Source organism: Idiotropiscis lumnitzeri, chromosome 21 (assembly GCF_059441095.1).
Source record: "Idiotropiscis lumnitzeri isolate Australia: NSW breed Sydney's pygmy pipehorse chromosome 21, RoL_Ilum_1.0, whole genome shotgun sequence".
NCBI lineage: Eukaryota > Metazoa > Chordata > Actinopteri > Syngnathiformes > Syngnathidae > Idiotropiscis > Idiotropiscis lumnitzeri.
This window is the reverse complement of record NC_142411.1, coordinates 2,017,789-2,035,546: the sequence shown is the minus strand read 5'-3', so window position 1 is coordinate 2,035,546 and position 17,758 is coordinate 2,017,789. Positions and strand designations below refer to the sequence as shown.

Sequence of the window (17,758 nt, the reverse complement as noted above, 5' to 3'; positions counted from 1 at the left end):
GTCATGGAAAACAAAACAGGTTTTTTTTTTCCATACGTGAGGAAAAGGAGTCGGACCTTCTCAGAGTGCTGGAACTGCCTCCAGAAGCTCTCGTACATTCGCTTGGTGGTCTTCTCGGGGCTGCACACCATCGTCTTGATGTAGATCTTGAAGCTGCGGTCCAGCAGCTGGTTGATCTCGCCATAATCGTAGTCGTCATACCTGAAAATCAGAGGGGGGGGTTGTGATAATATGCTCCAGAATCTATGATTAAAAGCCTAATTGATAATCCGGAGTGATTATCCTGCAGTGTGGTGTCAAAAGTGATTTTTTATTTATTTTTTTTTTTAATATATTCACGGCTGATGATCGTAAATCGGATCAAAGGTCCGATTGATCCCGTCAAGACATGAGCTGCTCTTGCCTACCTGATGCCGAACATGCAGTGGATGTAGTTCCAGATGGCGCGTCGCAGCATGCTGGTGTCCACGTCCTTGTGCGTGGCCATGGTGTTGTACGTCAAGTTGTACGCCATCTGGAACTTCTCGTCCAGCATCTGACCCACGTCTGGATAGAGACGGTTCACCAGGGAGTAGCCGTGGTCCTCCCAACTGTAGTCCTGCACACAAATACATAAATATTACAAATTTGGACGATCGGGCCTCGTCACCATTCCACGCGTGGCGAGCGTACCTGCACTCTGAAAGTGGGCACGTGCTCCCCCCTCCTTGAGAAGTCTTTGTAGCCATAGCTGGGGTCCTCAAAGTGTCGCGAGATGTCACGGGAGGGCACCCACTCATCGTCTTCGGCCGTCACCACCAGCATGCTCTCCGTCTTCTCCCGCTCGAAACGCGTGGCCATCTCCTCCTGACTGGCCTCTTCGTCGTCACGGCACTCTTGCAGCTGCTTCATGCGCTCCATCAGCACCTCCACCTCGCCGCCGCACACCTCCTGGACAACATGCCGGCACGGGGGAGAGAGGTTTGCTTTCTGGACACGTGGGCACGGGTGCATGGACCAGCAACAGGTGGCCAATCAGAAGCTAGTTATCTTAAATAAAATATAACATATTTAATATGTTTTTTCAAAAGATTTCTGGATAGATAAATAATTAAACAAATAAATAAATAAATAAAAATGAAAATAAAAATAAAGGCCACAGTCATGCAGGTGGCACTATATAGTATGCAATTTTAAAAAAAAGTATGACTGGACTCCAAAACAAGACTTTTTTTTTTAATCATAATACATATATGCTATTTTTTTCAGCAGAATATCACTTTTTTCAAATTCAGTTATTCTTGCACTTCTAGGGAAAAAACACAGTCTGGTGTCTAATTTGAATAAAGTCTACGTAACTAAATCCGGCACATGCCACAAAAAGGGAAAGCAGATAGTGAGCACATGGCCGCCGTCATTGGCATTTGTCTCACCTGGCTGCCAAAGGGACTGTCGTGGTGGTTGTTGCCGTTGGCGATGTCGCACACGCAGTAGTGGCCGAGCGAGGGCGGCCGGAAAGTGTGTCCGCCGTCGCAGTGGATCTCGGGCATGATGCCGCAGCCAAAAGTGAAGGAGGCCAGCGAGTGGTAGTGCGTCAGCAGCACCACGGCGTGGATGAGCTCGGCCAGCGACCAGCTGTGCTCCTCGGCCTTTAGGAGACCCTTGAAAAAGACGAAACCGAGTTGATTAGCTCACTCGGCATGACCTCGCCTGTTACGCAACACCCGCTGCCCACACGCGGCCGCCGTGCGTTCTCACCTCAATGTGCTCCTTGGTGAGCAGCCACGGCCGGTGGGCCAGAATTTTGTTGAGCTCGCCCAGCTGCTGCAGCTTTCGAGGGGCGCCGTCCAGCCCGTTGAGCCACTTGGGGTCACCGCCCACCTGGAGGAAGTCGTTGACGTGCAGGTTGACCAGATAGGAGCACTGGTGGCGAGCCGCCGCCTACGCACAGGATGACACAACAAGCGTAAGACGCGTGGCGATGGAGAAGGTGAGGCGAAGTGCATGTGAGGTCGCACCATGATGCCGATGTAGTGGCGGTAGTGCAGCGACAGCGGCCCGTCCATCTGCAGCAGGTAGTGCTGCGTGCGCAGGAAGCTCTCCAGGTACTGCGGGTGGAAGCCCATCACCAGCGAGATGTTGTCCAGGCGACCGAGGGCGGCGAACGCATCCTCAAAGATCGACTGTGTCCTGGTGTCCACTTTACTGACTTGAAGAATCTAGGACGGAAATACATGACGTCAGAAACGAGCCCAAGAAAGTTTTTTGGGGGGACATTGTTGGGAGGATTAAAAGCATTTCCATACTTCTTTTTCAGGGATAAATCTGCTCGGCCCGTTCCCCAGGGGTCTTGGGATTCGCACTCCCAGATCCTGCAAGACAAATGAAAGGGAAATTTAACATTTCTGGTGTTGTTATGAACTAGAAGTCATCTTTGAGAGCAAAATTTAGACCACGTGTGATTATAAATTATGATTATGTGAGAGTATACCTTACGTTCCAGAATATTTTAAACATTCAACCAAGACAAAAAAAAAACAATACTTTAACTTGTCAACCTGTTTGACACAATTGTACAACATTGAGGCATTTTAAAGACCTTGTAAACAAGGATCAAGTGTCCCTTTTAAAGCCTAATTGCAGCCTGTGTGATGAAAAAAAAAAAGCAGAAGCAGGAACTGTGACACAGCAGCGCAGCAGCGGTTGTGAAAAGTGTCATTTTTTTAAAAGGATAATTATGGCTTGAGTGTCGGTAAACATGATGCGTTTTATTGCAATATAATGAACATGGCAAGGACAGTAGTTGTTAAACGGGACATTTTTAAGGGTAATTTAAGGCGTTGGTGATTTTTTTTTTAAGCATGTCAGTAGTTTGGTGATCTTACGGCAAAAGGTACAGATGATGTTAAAGGTGACATATTTGAGAGCATTTATGCAATGATTAAGTATGTTTTTTAAGGATAATTGAGGGACTGGTGATGGGGAAAAAATACTATTGCTAATGCACATTGCAACACAATAGATGTTAAAATCGATGGAAATGAACCTAAAGAGAAGTTTACTTCTCATGTCTGGACATGTCCACTCAGTTGGCTAAAATGAATGAGCTGACAAAAAAAATGACTTCATTCAGTGGAACACAACAAGGAAAACTCAATCACTCGATGTAAGAATTCCTAAAAGTGCCAATTAAATGTGTGTTGGGGTCTTTAAAAACATTCGAGGCCCCCCTCCTCCCAAACTTGACAGACAAACAAGTCCGGACAAAAGACTGCACTGCAGCTCATTCAGTCGAAGGAAAAACAGTCGCCCGAGAATATAAATCGACTGACATCGTTTGAAAACACCAACAAACATTTGATTGTGATATTTTTGCAAAGCTGCACTGATGGAAAAAAAAAAAACAAAAAAAACAACGATATTTTTAATTACCTTTTTTCCGAGCCGATTACAATGGGCACATATCTTAAACAAGTGTGTCACGGCGAACGAACAATTCTCCACATTCTCCGATGGTGACACCGCGTGCCTCATGTCGTCCTCCCCGCACTTCGCTGCCTTTGCACCGGGATCGAAAGCTCCGCAGTCCGCCCCCTGTCCCCGTTCTTTGTTCACCGGGAGGCTGCAGCGTTCAAGCGCTCCGCTCTCGTCAGCTGTTGCGGGCCCGACAAGCAGCCAAGTCACTCGAGCAGCCCCATTTGGTTCCCCCCCTCCTCGCTCATACATTCGCTAAATAAGTCGAGGCGCGTTTGAGCGACGGAGGAGGCGGCCAATCGCGAGGCGATAACAGGCTACAGTCGTCCAATGGTGACAAGGACGGGCGGAGGGGGGGCGGAGCCAAGCGTGAGGAAAGAGGAAGGAGGGGTGCAAAACGTGAGCGGAAGACAAGCCCCCTTTGCTTTAAGAAAACATCACCGCGTCTTTCTTTGCTTCTTTTGTTCGTTCCTGATTGTATTTGTCAGTCCTTTCTGTATGCTAAATAACTGTGGCTGTGTATTAAATGTCATATGATGCACACTCATCAATAATCAAGCAAAATCGATCATTTGTTCTTTTAGTTTGCAAAGGCAATCAACAGATCCAGCGTTCAACAACAAAGGGCTTGAAGAATCATAAATTAATCACATACTGTGATTTTGTTTCAGTGCAAAAGGCTCTTGTGCAAAAATTACCACGCAAGGATGGCACAAAACGGTTGCAAAGCAAACCAGCATGAAGTGCAAGATCTCATTTTGTGCATTTTTTTCCATTTTAGTAAGCACCAAAAATATGGGTGGGGGTTTCTGCCCACGAAAACAAACACAAAAATAAAAAAAAATAAAAATAAGACTAAGTCTAAGTATGTGGAAGTCATCTCCATTAAAGAAAACAATTTTTTTTTCTTTAAAAATTAATCAAGGTGCCACTCCGAGGGCAGTCATGGGTCGCCTTGCCAGTTGCTCATTCTTGTCACAGCCAAACATGTTTGAAGCTCGACTATTCGGCTTCATGCGTTACTGGTGACACCGACGCTTTCACCGCTGCATACCGAACACCACGTGTAGGAGTTGAAGAGGTGCAAATCATTTGTGAGTTTTCTTTGTTGGATTCAAAAAACGAATGGCTAATGTCATGTGATCGTTTTTTAAAAGACACTCGCCAGTCCGCAACCCTCCGCGTGCATTCGCTCGCGATGAATTAAGCCCATAATCTCATCTAAAAGGACGACGAGGTCTGCGGGCCCTTGAACGGGGGCTCCGATCGGTGCAGGCAGGCTCTCAGACCACAGATAATCATGTCATCCCTCCACTAATCAAGCCGGCTGAAGGACTCGCTTTCGAGCCACGGGACGGCAGAGGAGAGGGGAGGGGAGGAAAGATAAGGAGGACGGCTCTTTTTAATGGCTTTGTTTATCCCAGCCTGACAATAACATGTCCACTCGCATGCCACATTACTGTTTTATCGCAGCGTCAGGAGGTCAGTTATTGCTCCCGATATGTTAAGCGCTGGCGGGCCGTGCATTTGGCACCGTGACCTTCAGGGCGGACTTACCCGCCTCTTCATACCACCACTGTCACGTTGCCATTTTGGAAAGCCATCTATTTCTGCTCTTCTTTGCAACAAAAAAAAAAACTACTAGCAAGCTAAATTTGGTATAATGAGCAGAGCCAAAAAGTCTCCCACCTCCTGTGGACTTTGATCAAGAGCCTGTCCAGCCAGTTTGGCAGCCAACTGCGAGGCGAGCTCCATCGCACAGTATTCAGCAGGTTCATTGTGTGGGTCCGGCCAGCCTCCCTCGCCCACCCTTCTCCCACCTCGGGACCCCTCCTGTTGCCGCGGGCAGGGTGGGGAGCGGGGGCAGAGAGGTAAACATGTTCCCAGGGGCTGGAGTCAGCACTCCCGCGGCTCAGCAAAAGCTGCAGAAGAGAGGCCGGTCAGCGTTACAACACACCGGACCCCCCCCACCCCACCCCACCCTTTCACATAAAAGCGCTTATAGGCTCGGGGGGGGGGGGGGGGTCCGGCTTGGCTGGCACTATTGTCACTGTGCACGCACTGATGAGTCCGTGGGGTGAGACTGTTGTTTCAGTGCTTTTAGGCTCATGTACTTCTTCCCAGTGAAGTTGAGATGACACCTCCAGCTCGTCGTGTTTGCGGGCTAGTCGCATGCAAAGCAGATGTGGTGAACGAGGCACACAAAAAGAAGCTTGCACTTTGGACGGCTAGAAGCACGCTGGACGGCCTGGAGCGTGTTTTTCGGGCTTGGCGTGGCCGCTTTAGAGCACCTCGTTGTCCGCCGTGAGTGCATGGAGAGAAAGCAGAAGATGCGGCCAGCGTGTGCGCAGTACGGTGGCTTTAGAGTGCCTCGTTGTCACAGCGTGGGATATGTTCGGGCCACCGGGATTTGAGAAGACATATTTTCAAGGTTCAAACGTAGTTGCTGAATGCGTAGGCGATGCACGGAGGGATCACGCACACAACCGCCGGCCAAACGCTGCACGTGGCGTGAAACAGAAAGAGGCTATTGTCCAAAGAAGAAAAGTTTTATGGTCGGCCGTGTCTTGAATGGTACGGCAAACAAGCGCGATCCAAAGTTCAAACACTGAACCTGCTCAGACACATGATGTTGTTTGATTTTGTTGTTTGCAAAACAAACCAGAGTTAACACTCGCTGCGCACGATAGGGAACGAGAGCGCCACTGCCAACTACTGGAGAGGATGTGCAATTGCACTTTATTGGAGTACGGCGGGAAAAAAAGTTCCCCCGGTTCACACGCGCCCCCCTCAGCATTGCCCCCTCCTCCCAGTGGGGCCCGCCCCCCACATTTATACACAACTGTCGTAAGACTTTGGAGCATCAAATTAATTGTTTATTGTGCGATTGACATTTTAAGGCCGTCATGGTCGAGCCTTTGTCAACAATGCGCCACAAACTAGCTAAGTAGCCAATAAAAATGATGTATGAAATGACGAACGAGCGACAGCACAAACATGCACGCACACGTGCGCACACACACACACACACACACAAGTGACAGGATGCAGCTTGTTGTTGTTGCAGAGGATCAACTGCAAAATGTCATTTGTCACGAGCGACGCCGTCCCACCATCAAAATTCTGCACAGAAAGAGAATAACGCGTTCCTCTTGACGTTTTTTGGATCTCAATGCCAAAAAGCAAGGAGCTCGCAAATTGAGTTACAGTCGTGCTGTGCAAAGTTTGACTTTCTGTCGCATAGCATCACGCTAACTAGGTGTTGAAACGCCACTTTTATTGCCGACAGATGTCTTGAGTCGATGCAAGCGTAACGCGACCATTAACAACCTTGAACCAACAGGGAGGATGACTCAAGTCACAATGAGAAAAACAAAAGTCCATACGGTGCCAAACTCGAAAACCCGTGCACGTGTCTCGCCTTTTGTTTCCTCCAGCGGTTCGTAACATGCTTTCTGCTTTTCCTTTCGTTGGGATGTTCAACAAGTGGCAGAAGTCCACCAGACCAGTTCAAACCTGACCTATGGCTGCAGAGAGAGAGAGGAGGAAGCAGAAAAAGTGTGGAAACCCGACACAAGCCTAGCAACAGGCGTCTACCAATCGCAGGACAGGACGACAGCGAGAGGAACCAATCTTCTGCTCGCTCTCTTTAACTGTGTTGTTTCTCTAAAAGAAAAAAAAAAAAAAGTTCCGCGGAGGTATGAAGTTCACTTCGCAGCCTAATCCCGTTTGTGTTTCAGAGAGTCATACAGATTTGTCAAACCGAGCTGCAAAAATGTGGCTTCACAAACAGGAGACTTGTTTTCCTGTGGAAACACTTGGACAAACGGCATCAACCGACATTTTTTATTTATTTATTTTTTTTTTTTATGAACTCCGCCGGTAAACTTTTGCCAAAGAGAGAAAAGTGCAGCATCAGAGTGTTTTGTCTTTCCAACTCAAACGCGACCTCGTCAAACCGCAGAAGAGATTTTAACCCTTCAGTAGGATCTCTAGCATGTCTCAACATGTGCCCCCCCCCCACCGCCCACCGCCCACCGCCGAGTTGAACTATAGTAACCTCCAACGTAAAGTGAAGCTGAACTGTTTTTTGACCTGACAACAGTGTCAACTGTGTTGGCTTTTAAATGATCAGAAAATATTTGAAAACAGGTGCACGTTTTTACGCTGTCCGTCATAAATGTGACAAAGAAATCGCAGTTCAAATCATTCGGAAAAGTAAAATGATGTTAAACATTTGGGAAAAAACTGAGAAGCGCCTCTGTTTGCATCAGTGGTTACCCGTTGCTACGGCAACGCGCGATTAGCGAGCTAGCTATGCCAACGTTACCTACATTGGATCGTCGGCTAGTCACAACCATCGCAATAAATAACGATAAAAATAAGTTCCTAAATAACTAAAATAAATAACAAAAGGGAAAACTTAAGAACCAGTTTTCCTTGCACATGAACCGCACATCTTTTAAGAAAAAACATTGCAATGAATGAATACAAAAGTGAGAATAACTATAGCTAGCAAGGTAAAACCCGATACCGGCATTGCAATATTTTGAAGCAAACAGTGAAGCGATGTTTTTATCGTTTGATCGGTGAAGTGTGGGACTTCACTCAAGGAATTCAATGTCTTTCTGGCAGGCTATCAGAGCGGAGTGGTCTCGCCAAACGTCAACTTTCCTGAACAGAGAGGCGTGGAACCCCTCAAATCCCTCCGCCCAAAAATAAATAAATAAATAAAATCTCTCCACTTTGGGACCAGTGGACGAGTGTACAGCAACCTTGAGAGGAAGGAAGCACCGTTCCCCGGGTTCCACGAAACGCACGGACTTCAGAGACCTCAGGATGTCACGGGGGGGGTCAACCTGCTGATGGCTTTATTCAGACAGGCGTGAATTCGTTTAGAGTCAATTTCCTAAATAATCGAAACGCGCAGGCAGTACAATCGAGGGTGGAAAAGGCGTTGGCCTGCAAAGTCCATATGCACGTGAGGAAAAGCGAGTTCCCGGGGATGTTATTCTAACAAAGGGAGGGCAGCTGTCACAATACAAAAGAATGCAAGAGAGGGAAAAAAAAAATCGATAGACAAACAGAATAGATCAAACCATCACTTGCTAACTTTAGAAGTGACACAGATTAATGGGAAACAACTCCTCCTTTGTTAAGTCGATCGATTCAGACCCACGCGAGATAGGCGAGTAATTCTTGCAACTTATCTTTAACTACCTCCGAAACACGAGGTTGACAAAGCTGACCTTATATCAGCGAAAAAGGAAACTCCTGGAATCAGCAGCTGGTTTTTTTTCTCTGCTGACTCGTCAAAAATGACTCATCTCACTGTTGTTGATCAGCCTGCAAAGATTGCAAAAGTACTCACACCTCCTTCTTAGCTAGAAGTTATTGTGTCAAAGAAAGATGCTTGTAAAAGTTGAAGCACTGATTGTGCGCTTCAGGAAAGCAACGGACAGGCGGTGAGCATTATTCTCTGTCAACAGAATGACTCACGCGGACACCAAACCAAACAGCCATAAAACAAAAACCTCCCAACAGGCCGTGTTTGCATCAGATTCTGGAAGCAGAGGAGGCGGTCGGGTTTTTGCGTAACAAATTCCTTTCCTTTTCATTCCTGAGAGTGCTGATCCAGAATGAAGTACACCGGCTTCGACCGCAGACCACAACAGATGCCGATAAACACATCCGGAAAGATTAGAAGCGCTCATGTTTACCACTGGCCTCTCCTCCTTACGTGTGTCACCTTCGCTTGGATGGCCGCGACGTTCGCAATCCATTAAGAGCAGCAACAAGTTCCGTTGCTGAACAAGCCCAATCACAAAAACACGCCACACAAACAAAACCGACGAGAGTCCATCGCAACACTTAGGCAAGATCGGTGTGACTCAAGTGAGAACTTCAAAATCAAAGCTCGCCGGCATAATCACCACACATAAAACTCGCAGAAAATACAAAAATGGCTCTTTTATTTTTTATTAATATTTTTGGTGTCTGGAACGGTATCATTTGATCTGCATTATTTCCTATTGGAAACGTTGCTTTGGTTTTCATACAGCTCCGTTTTGGAGTCTGGCATAAGAAATTCAGCAAAATCTTAGCAGAATGTTTGACAATGCGCTTGTAAAGTTTCTCATTCCCAAGATAATCAGTTGATTAAATTTGGATTATTTTTATTTTTAACGGCGGTGGCGGAGTGGCGAGCGGAAATGATACGGCCTAATCGCCGCCCTCAGTGTCTGATTCCGTCATTAAAAGCTAATGAGCTCCAGCGCTGAATGAATCGCAGGACAAACGTTTGGACAGGACCTCAATGAGGAGTGACGTCAGGCGGCGGCCGGCCCGTTAATGTTTAATCGATTATGAAATGCGATTAAGCGGAAACCGGATCACCTCAACCGCCGTCCTTTTCGCCCGTTTTATCGCCGACTCATCATTTCCATCGATTGCCATCAAACATATTTGGGATATTTTCGATGTATTTTCCTGAATGAAGCTGCATTTCTTGTCGCTCTCTCCCTCATGCAGACGTGTTTGGCGGCTCTGATGACCGTTGCGGGCGATTCACAAAATACGGGCCAGCGCTAAATACTGGTAGTGTCGCTTTTCGGTTTTGGCTACACCTGCGGTCGGTTCTTACTATTCTCGACGAAGCCAGAACAGAGACTGTTTGAGGTCCACACATGATGGGACACTGACGGCATGACTGAGTTTTGACGAGACATTCGCGGGCCTCGTTTCAGGTCCGGTGACACCGTCAGCAGTCGAGACGGCAACACTACCGACAGACCGGCTGTGTGCAAAAAAACACAAACGTACACGGGGTTGCAGACGCAGTGCCGCAATCTGGAAGAGAGCGTCCGGCGACTTCCTCAAGAACGAAAACACGAGAGCGTGACTTGCGATCACATGAGTGCGGACTAATGTAGAAAATGCTGAGACACAACATCCGCGGGGGTTCGAAATATGTGAGTCACTCACATGTCTCACGTGTAAAAAAAAAAATTTTTAAAAAGCAATTCTTTCGAAATGGCGGGGTGACATTGGCAAAATATGATTTTTAAGAATTGCAAAAACAGCAAATATCGAAGACTGTAGATCCGGTGTGTGCCTTTAAGAGGAGGGGCTTGACGGGATATACAATACAAAACATTTTTATTTTTATCACACAACAGCTGTGGGCGAAACGGTGCGAGTGTCTGGTGCTTGAGCTGAGATCAACAGCGGCTTCTTCAGGTCGGCGTTTAAGAAACGGGGCAAAGGCGCAAGTGTGTCTAACCGTTCAACTCTCTTTTCCCACAAGTGAGGACATTAGAGTGAAAATCCCTTAAACAAACAAAAAAAAAAAAATTTTAAAAATCCACAGTTACGCGAACTATATATTTAAGAAGTATTTGGTTAAGACACAGCCGTCCTGTTTTTTTTTTCCCCAGAAAAAAAAAAGCAAGCATTTCAGAAGGATTCATTTCAGCGAATGTAGTCCAGTTTATTTATAAACAGTCTTGACCTTTAAAAACTCGCAGTGGACCTCATAACCCGGGCAGCCGAGTGTGAGTCGTGTGTCATGTGTTGTGTGTGGTGTGTGTATGTGTGGTGTGTGTGTGTGTGTGTGTCCTCTGTTAATGCCACAGGTAGTGTCAGACATATTTGCACTGTGGTTAATCTGTTACAAACCAGCGGGACCAAGAAAAGGACAAAGCCACAGCTGAGCATCTGTTTTGTTTTGTTTTTTTTTTTGGGTGCAACGCATTCCCTGCGGACTACTTACTTTCTTTTTTTTCTTTATTTTTTAACGTTGAGTCGTAAGGTACACATCTCGCGGGGGGGGTGAGAAACTTCAATGTTACGTCTGCATAGATCAAACGCGGGCACGGAATGTTCTTAAAGTTGTTAGCGAAGGTAGCGCAGACGCTCAATGGACATCTGTCACGCTGGTGTTACGGAACACCGACACACCGACAAGCAGCTGCGTTACAGCGCCTGACGCAGAGTAAACAAGCAGAGTGATGAGGTCATACGTTCAACTTTAGACAAGTCATTTTGTTCAGCGGGATCGTCAACATATTTCATGAATACGTTTAGTGCTGAGCGGGCTTTAAAACGTCAAAAGTCTAGAAAGATAAAACAATGATTTTTTTTCGATGGCGTCAAAGCACACTTTGCAGCCGTTGTGGTTGACGTTGGAGACAACTGCGGTTGACGACGACCGTGCATGACTCATGTGGATCAACACGTCTTATTAACAGAATGAGGAAGTCCGACGGCAGGATAAAACGACGATGAGCCGATTCGATACGCGATTTAAGCAATCTCAGCTGAATTGTCACTGAGTCAGTATCCTTCGGAAGTAACTGCGCAGATTCATTTTGAAATGCGGAAGACGATGCGGTGGAACCTGTGAAGTTGATTCGGACACATCTGACACGTGCACGAATATTATGCATAAAATGAGGACTGTAAATTAATTTGATTATATTTTTATTATTTGATAACCTTTTTTGACATGAAAATTCAAACTTGTGGTATTTTCTTTTTGTCACAATTTACTTATTTTTGACCTTGTATTGGTGTTAAGGAAGTAAATGAGTTGAGTTTTATTAGAGTTAAAATATGTCACTTAAAATATTGCCTCACTAAAGGCCAAAACTGATTATTATTATTTGAATATTTTATGTGATATCCTAAATAATGAGGATTTGGAAGAAACGAGACAATCGGCGGCGGATTTCGAAGCGGCATCCCCCTTGGCCGGCGATTATGTCACAGCCAACGGGCGCCGGAGGTTAAAGAGTGCACGGGGTGGCGAGCGAAAAGACAGCGGGTGGAAAGAGTAATGAGAGAAGAGTGATAAAAGGTGGGAGCATGGCGAGCGAGGATTATTTGAGCAGTGCGCACGGGGGGGAAAAGCGCCTGCCGCCTTATCATGGATAAGTAAACAGCCAGCGCCGCCTCGAGTGACATCATTGTCCCACAGAATCAATAACCAGACACTTCCTGCGCAGCGGGAAAAATCAATGACTCTGTACACTAGATTACCTTTTTGGGCCCACTCACCTGAGAGGATGCGCGCACACACACACGCACGCACACGCACACACGCACACACACGCACGCTGCACACAAGTAATACAAAGCACATTGAAGAGAAACAAAGCCGCAGTGAAGTATTGGAGCGGTTCCGGTGCAGAGTCAGCTCATTATGGGATTAGTGCTTGGTGGGGCCCACTCGTTTAAGTGCGAAAGGGGATAATGCTGCTTGACTAAATCTGATTCCGATCAGTTTACCACAAAAAAAAAAAAACGGTAAACAAAACGGCCCTGTAACGAGACCACAAATCATTTGCGTTAAGCAGTGGAGGGAAATAATAAAGTTCAAGCCACTTGGCTACCAGGGGGGGGGGGGCAGTATAGCAGTCATATACGAAAAACGGAAAAGAATAGTTTCACAATTACTAATTAGTTGCATTTCAAAGAGGATAGAGAATAAAGGCCTGCATCGTTGTCTGTCTACATGTGTTGCGCCACCTTTTGCGACTAGCCATGCTAAATGTGATTGCGCGTCAAGGCTGTTTCCTATTCTGTGAGTTTTCCCACCTCTGGTTTTAAGACTCCATTGACAAAATCTCATTATGCAGCCCGACGCTGATGAGATTTGGATAAAACAGGCACGAGAAATGAACACCTTTGTTGGACATGAACTGCGAGGGGAAGAAGAGTGGATTGTCTCAGTCGGAGCATGTGACTCCTCAAACTACACGCGAGGTAACATGTCGAGCGCTCGGCAACAGCACACAACCGAGATTTGAGATAATAAAACACGTGCGGGTGCGCTGAGCCAACAATGAAGTCGTTCTCCATGAAAAAAAACTAAAAAGAACAACAACAACAAATGCAAGTGAATTATTTAAGTAAAAAGCCACAAGTTGCTGCATGAACACAAATTTCAATCAACTCTTAAGAAAAGGCCTGACTTTTATTTTTAAAGATATATATTTAAGGAACAGATGCTATTTTGAAGGCTAAAATGAAATTGTGTCATCCATGAATTGTTAAATGTATCCTCATACAAAATAAATAAAATAAACTGACAGATGGAAATGTTTTTGTGGAGGGAAAAAATTCAGAGAAATGTTGTTTATTACAATAAAATCGTCTCCTGCAGAACTTGACCGTAATTACACTTTTGCTTCGACGTGACGCCTTCACAAAAGTGGCACGCGAGCACTCTCGGAGCGTCTGGAGAGGAAAAACCAAGGCGTTCTTGCACCCAAGCAGATCTTTGGCCTTTGCCTTCACTAACACACATTGATCATGTGGGAAACGCCCGACGAAGACGGGTGCGTTCTCTCCGGGACTCCCACAGGAAGACTTCAGACAATACTCTGTTCTCCTGGAGGTACACTCGACTTCACACACACACACATGGACAAAGAGAGCTTACTTCGATGTGCACAGGAAGAAAGGCGAGTGCACGATTCCTCATGCACTTTGAAAAAAAAATATAACAAAGAACACCTCAGATCCACGCAGCCTCTCTCAGGCAGACAATGGACAGTGGAACTGTGCCATAAAGGAAAGCTGTTGTCCAGTCACTGGGCAACTGGGGCAGCAGATGGTCATCTTCTCTTCCACTAACATCAACTAGGAGGGGAGAGAAGGGGGGGGCGTCGTCGCCATCTCCTTAGACGACACCTCTGGCCAAATACACGCCGGTGACTCAGACATAAGAGCAAGCGAGCTTGTCGCCGATCCGCACAGTTACGAGGCAGGAATGGAACGTGGACAAAACTCCGGCGGAAAACCAAAGGCCGCAATGCCAAGCACGGCCGGGCCGGGTAAACACAGCGCAAACACGCATGCCAGAGGCGGCTCGAGCGCTGGAAAAAGGAGGAAAAGTGGAGGAAAGGTCAGTTTCGTATCCTGTTGACCGGCCCATGCCTCTCAGTGGGAATGTTTTGAATAAAGAACATTTAGCAGCGAGGGGGACATGCTCGAGGAGAGGCCGACGGTTTTTTGGCACGTAAGCCCAAAAATGATAGGAAGTAAATAAATATTTTAGAAGGCCACAAAATTGGATTAACAGAGAACTGACCATCCAGGAGAGGGGATGACGATGTGAGCTGTTATGTAAATAAAAAAATTAAAAAAAAGAACGTTGCATGAATGGCTCCACTGTGTACGTCCACCAAGACGACAAAATCGCAAGAGTGACATCGACCGAGGTGGGCCGCTAAAAGAAACATCGGTGGTGGAGTATGTTAGCATCGATTCATTTTGGCTCTCCGGAGTCTTCTGCCAACGTGTTTACATCTTTTCTGTCAATCAATACCTCGCCATTCCAGCTCGCCGCTGATTTGTTTCCTTGTCGCCGATGCCTCCCAGCAAATCTACACCATCGTTGTTTTTGTCAATGGGAAAGCAGGATTGACAACACGGCTGGGGAGGGGGGGTGGGGGGGGGGGTCGTGGGGGGGTTTGCTGACGTGCGTCGTGAGGCAAGCAGCTCGGGTTCTGCAGGCGTGTGCAAAATTGTTGAAAAGGTGACAAATAACTCAGCGTGACGTTAACTTGGTGTTGTGTAAGCGTGGCGGCGGTGCAACAAACGCCAAAAATGTTACATCGTTTACATATGGTTGCAAAAGCGCCCGCGGCAAACGTTACAAAGCCCCTTTTCCTTTCCAACAACATTTCGAAGATCGTGCGGCTCAATTCCTAAAAAGCTCGGGGGCGAGCCCGCCTCTCAGCACTAAACTATTTCACCAGACGTGAAAAACAATATTGAGTGCCAAATCCTTCCAGAAGAAAAAAAAAAAGAAAAACTGACATCGTCTATAGAAAGTCTGAGGAAATACTGCAAGCCACATCCCATCTTTCGTTTCTCCTCCCAGCGTAGGTTAACCCCCCCCCCTCCTCCTTTTTTTTTTTTCAAGCCGCCTGCAGATCGTCGCTTTGCACAAACACGGCTCTGAATAACATGTCTTCAGTCGGAGGGAGGGTGGAGCAAAGGAGCGGGTAACCTATATAGTTGGCCGTGTTTTTCTCCCTATGGGCTCGCAGCAGCTTGATAAATAGCAGGCCCCCTCAAAGCAACAGATGCTACGGCTCAAACTGCAGTCAGCTGGGCGGAAAAAAAAAAAAAAAAGGGTCTCCATACTGACAGTGTATATAGACATACAGCCCCCCCCCCCCCCCCCCCCTCTTCTATACGGCTCGATGGCCCACCACCCGCCTCTCATCCCACAGCGACAAGCTCATGTAAATGAAGCCAACGCGAGAGGTACGCCATTGGAGCAAGAGTGGCTTCCTAAAGCCGAGGCTTTTGCCTTCTCGTAAGCAACATTCTCACCGTGCGGGCTGAAAAGACGTGAAATGAATGGCTTCGGATGGATGTCTTTCTTTGGCGGAGTTGAAGGAAATCAGCGCTGATTTTATATGTGACTTTTACAAACTCGAGACTCCAAAAGGTGATGTCATGTGGATTCTGCGGTCCAGTAGTGCAGATTAAATCATTTCAGACTCATTCTCGAGTGTTTAATGTTTCCTAAAGTCAGCTGGGATACGCTCCGCCTCATACGCGAACCCCAAGACGGATCCCCCCCGGTACGGATAACAAATCGTTGGAATGCTTTTGTGAAATTTGACTGATTTCAAACTACTTTTCAACGTGTAACTCTGCGCATCAGCTGTCGCCTAAATTCAGCAAACGTCGCGATGACTTCCGTATTAAAGTCCATATTTGGATTTAAGTGGCTTTGGAGTGGACTCTGATAGCGCGCAAGTTCCCCCTTCCAGCGGTTGCTACGGAAACCATGTACACACTTTTTATAAGCAGCACCATGAGCTCAGACTAGCCAGCGAATGGTCCAGGTGAAAAAGATACGGTGACACTGAGCAGAGCAGGTTGGCTTTGCCTCTCACGCTAATGCAATCTGCAACTCTGATTTATCGTTCGAGTGACTCCAGACAAGGCTACTGTGGCGGAAGAAACCACATAAAAGAACGGATATGATGAGAACATTCAATGCAGCACCAGCTGAAGTTACAACAACGACGACGAAGCGTTGCAAGAAAATTGATATTTCATCAAGGCTCGAGAAGTGCCACTGATGATGTCGTGACCTCTCGGCAGCTGACGCGGAGCAAAGTAAGCTTGGGGAAAGAAGCGCTGTAGAAGCGCAGATAGCAAAAAAAAATCAAAGTGCGCCAGACGGCTGATTGGTCGCGCACTTTTTCTCAAGCACTGACGTCGTCGTGTGGGAAAGTCACACTCTGTCTTTTATGTTATCGCCCCGCAAATGCACTGAAATTTATCGGTGCACTTTCACCCCGGAGCATCCTGGTCCACACCTGCGTGTGTGTGTGTGCGTGTGTGCGTGTGTGTTGCTCTCATCGCCAACACGAGTAAAATATTTCACTGAGAGGGAAGAACCGAAGGAAGCGTGACCGTGGTCAGGAAGTAAACGGAACACACCCCTGGATCCGAACAGGAAGCCGACAGGAAAAGTGGACGGACAGCACACACACACGCACACACACACCCCCACACACACACAATCTCAAGTCGGTGCGCTTGGGCGAGTGCCTTTGACATAGGAAAAATACATCGATTCATTTGACGTTTTAAACCGTCTACCTCCCCTTCACAAATACGACAAGAATTAGATTTAATTTGTTGACGTAGAAATTCCAAGAATGAGGCTCGTCCTGTCTCGTTCTTCGCAGGAGATAAAGAATACAGCATATGGCGACTGTTAAATTTAAGCATGGCTTGCACGCGCACGTGCACGATTTGTTTTCTGTATGCTTTGCAAACAAATGCGACAGCGCGTTGACGGCAAAGACGGCCAAATTTAACTTTGAGTCAACATTACGGAAAACGTAGCGGCGTATAACTGTGAGAGGAGTCTGACAGAAACTAAACGGCCGACAGATTAAATGTTGAGGACGGATGAAGGCAACGCTATGAAGTCCGAGCCTGAGGAGATTTACGTCGAGGTGACGCACACGCGTCAATCGAGCAGGCTCGTCTCGGGCGTGATGCAGGCATGTTGCCATAACTACTTGCAATATTCCTCTTTGTCCTTTCGAGGCAGCGCAAACAGAACAAAAAGTCCACTCGGGACAGTCTGCTTTGTGTGTTTCATCTCAGCATCAGCTAGCATCCACGGACGTAATCGTCACTAAGGAAGTGATAGCGCTCACATTCGGCATTTTGGCTTGATTTTTTGCCAGCATGCTCGGTCGGATTCGAGTCAGGTGATTGAATGCGTTCCAAAAAGTGAATTTGTTTGCACAATGGCGTC

At 46.8% G+C, this 17,758-nt stretch overlaps 1 protein-coding gene across 2 annotated transcripts in view; it reads right to left on the bottom strand.

Annotated features, from left to right (window-relative positions):
- The window catches only part of sesn1 (sestrin 1), a 37,433-nt gene that overhangs the window by 2,382 nt on the left and 17,293 nt on the right, over positions 1 to 17,758 (bottom strand). Inside the window, exons 1-8 of one of the 2 annotated variants that reach the window (XM_088285960.1) lie at positions 3,412 to 3,691; positions 2,286 to 2,351; positions 1,998 to 2,198; positions 1,738 to 1,920; positions 1,413 to 1,640; positions 673 to 930; positions 408 to 598; positions 57 to 201 (exon numbers count right to left, since the gene is read on the bottom strand). In XM_088285960.1, the coding sequence (XP_088142086.1) occupies positions 57 to 201; positions 408 to 598; positions 673 to 930; positions 1,413 to 1,640; positions 1,738 to 1,920; positions 1,998 to 2,198; positions 2,286 to 2,351; positions 3,412 to 3,513 (1,374 nt within the window). In that variant the 5' untranslated portion in view covers positions 3,514 to 3,691. Of the gene's footprint in view, positions 1 to 56; positions 202 to 407; positions 599 to 672; positions 931 to 1,412; positions 1,641 to 1,737; positions 1,921 to 1,997; positions 2,199 to 2,285; positions 2,352 to 3,411; positions 3,692 to 17,758 lie in introns of those variants that run through there. The other variant, XM_088285959.1, reaches the window with a different exon arrangement.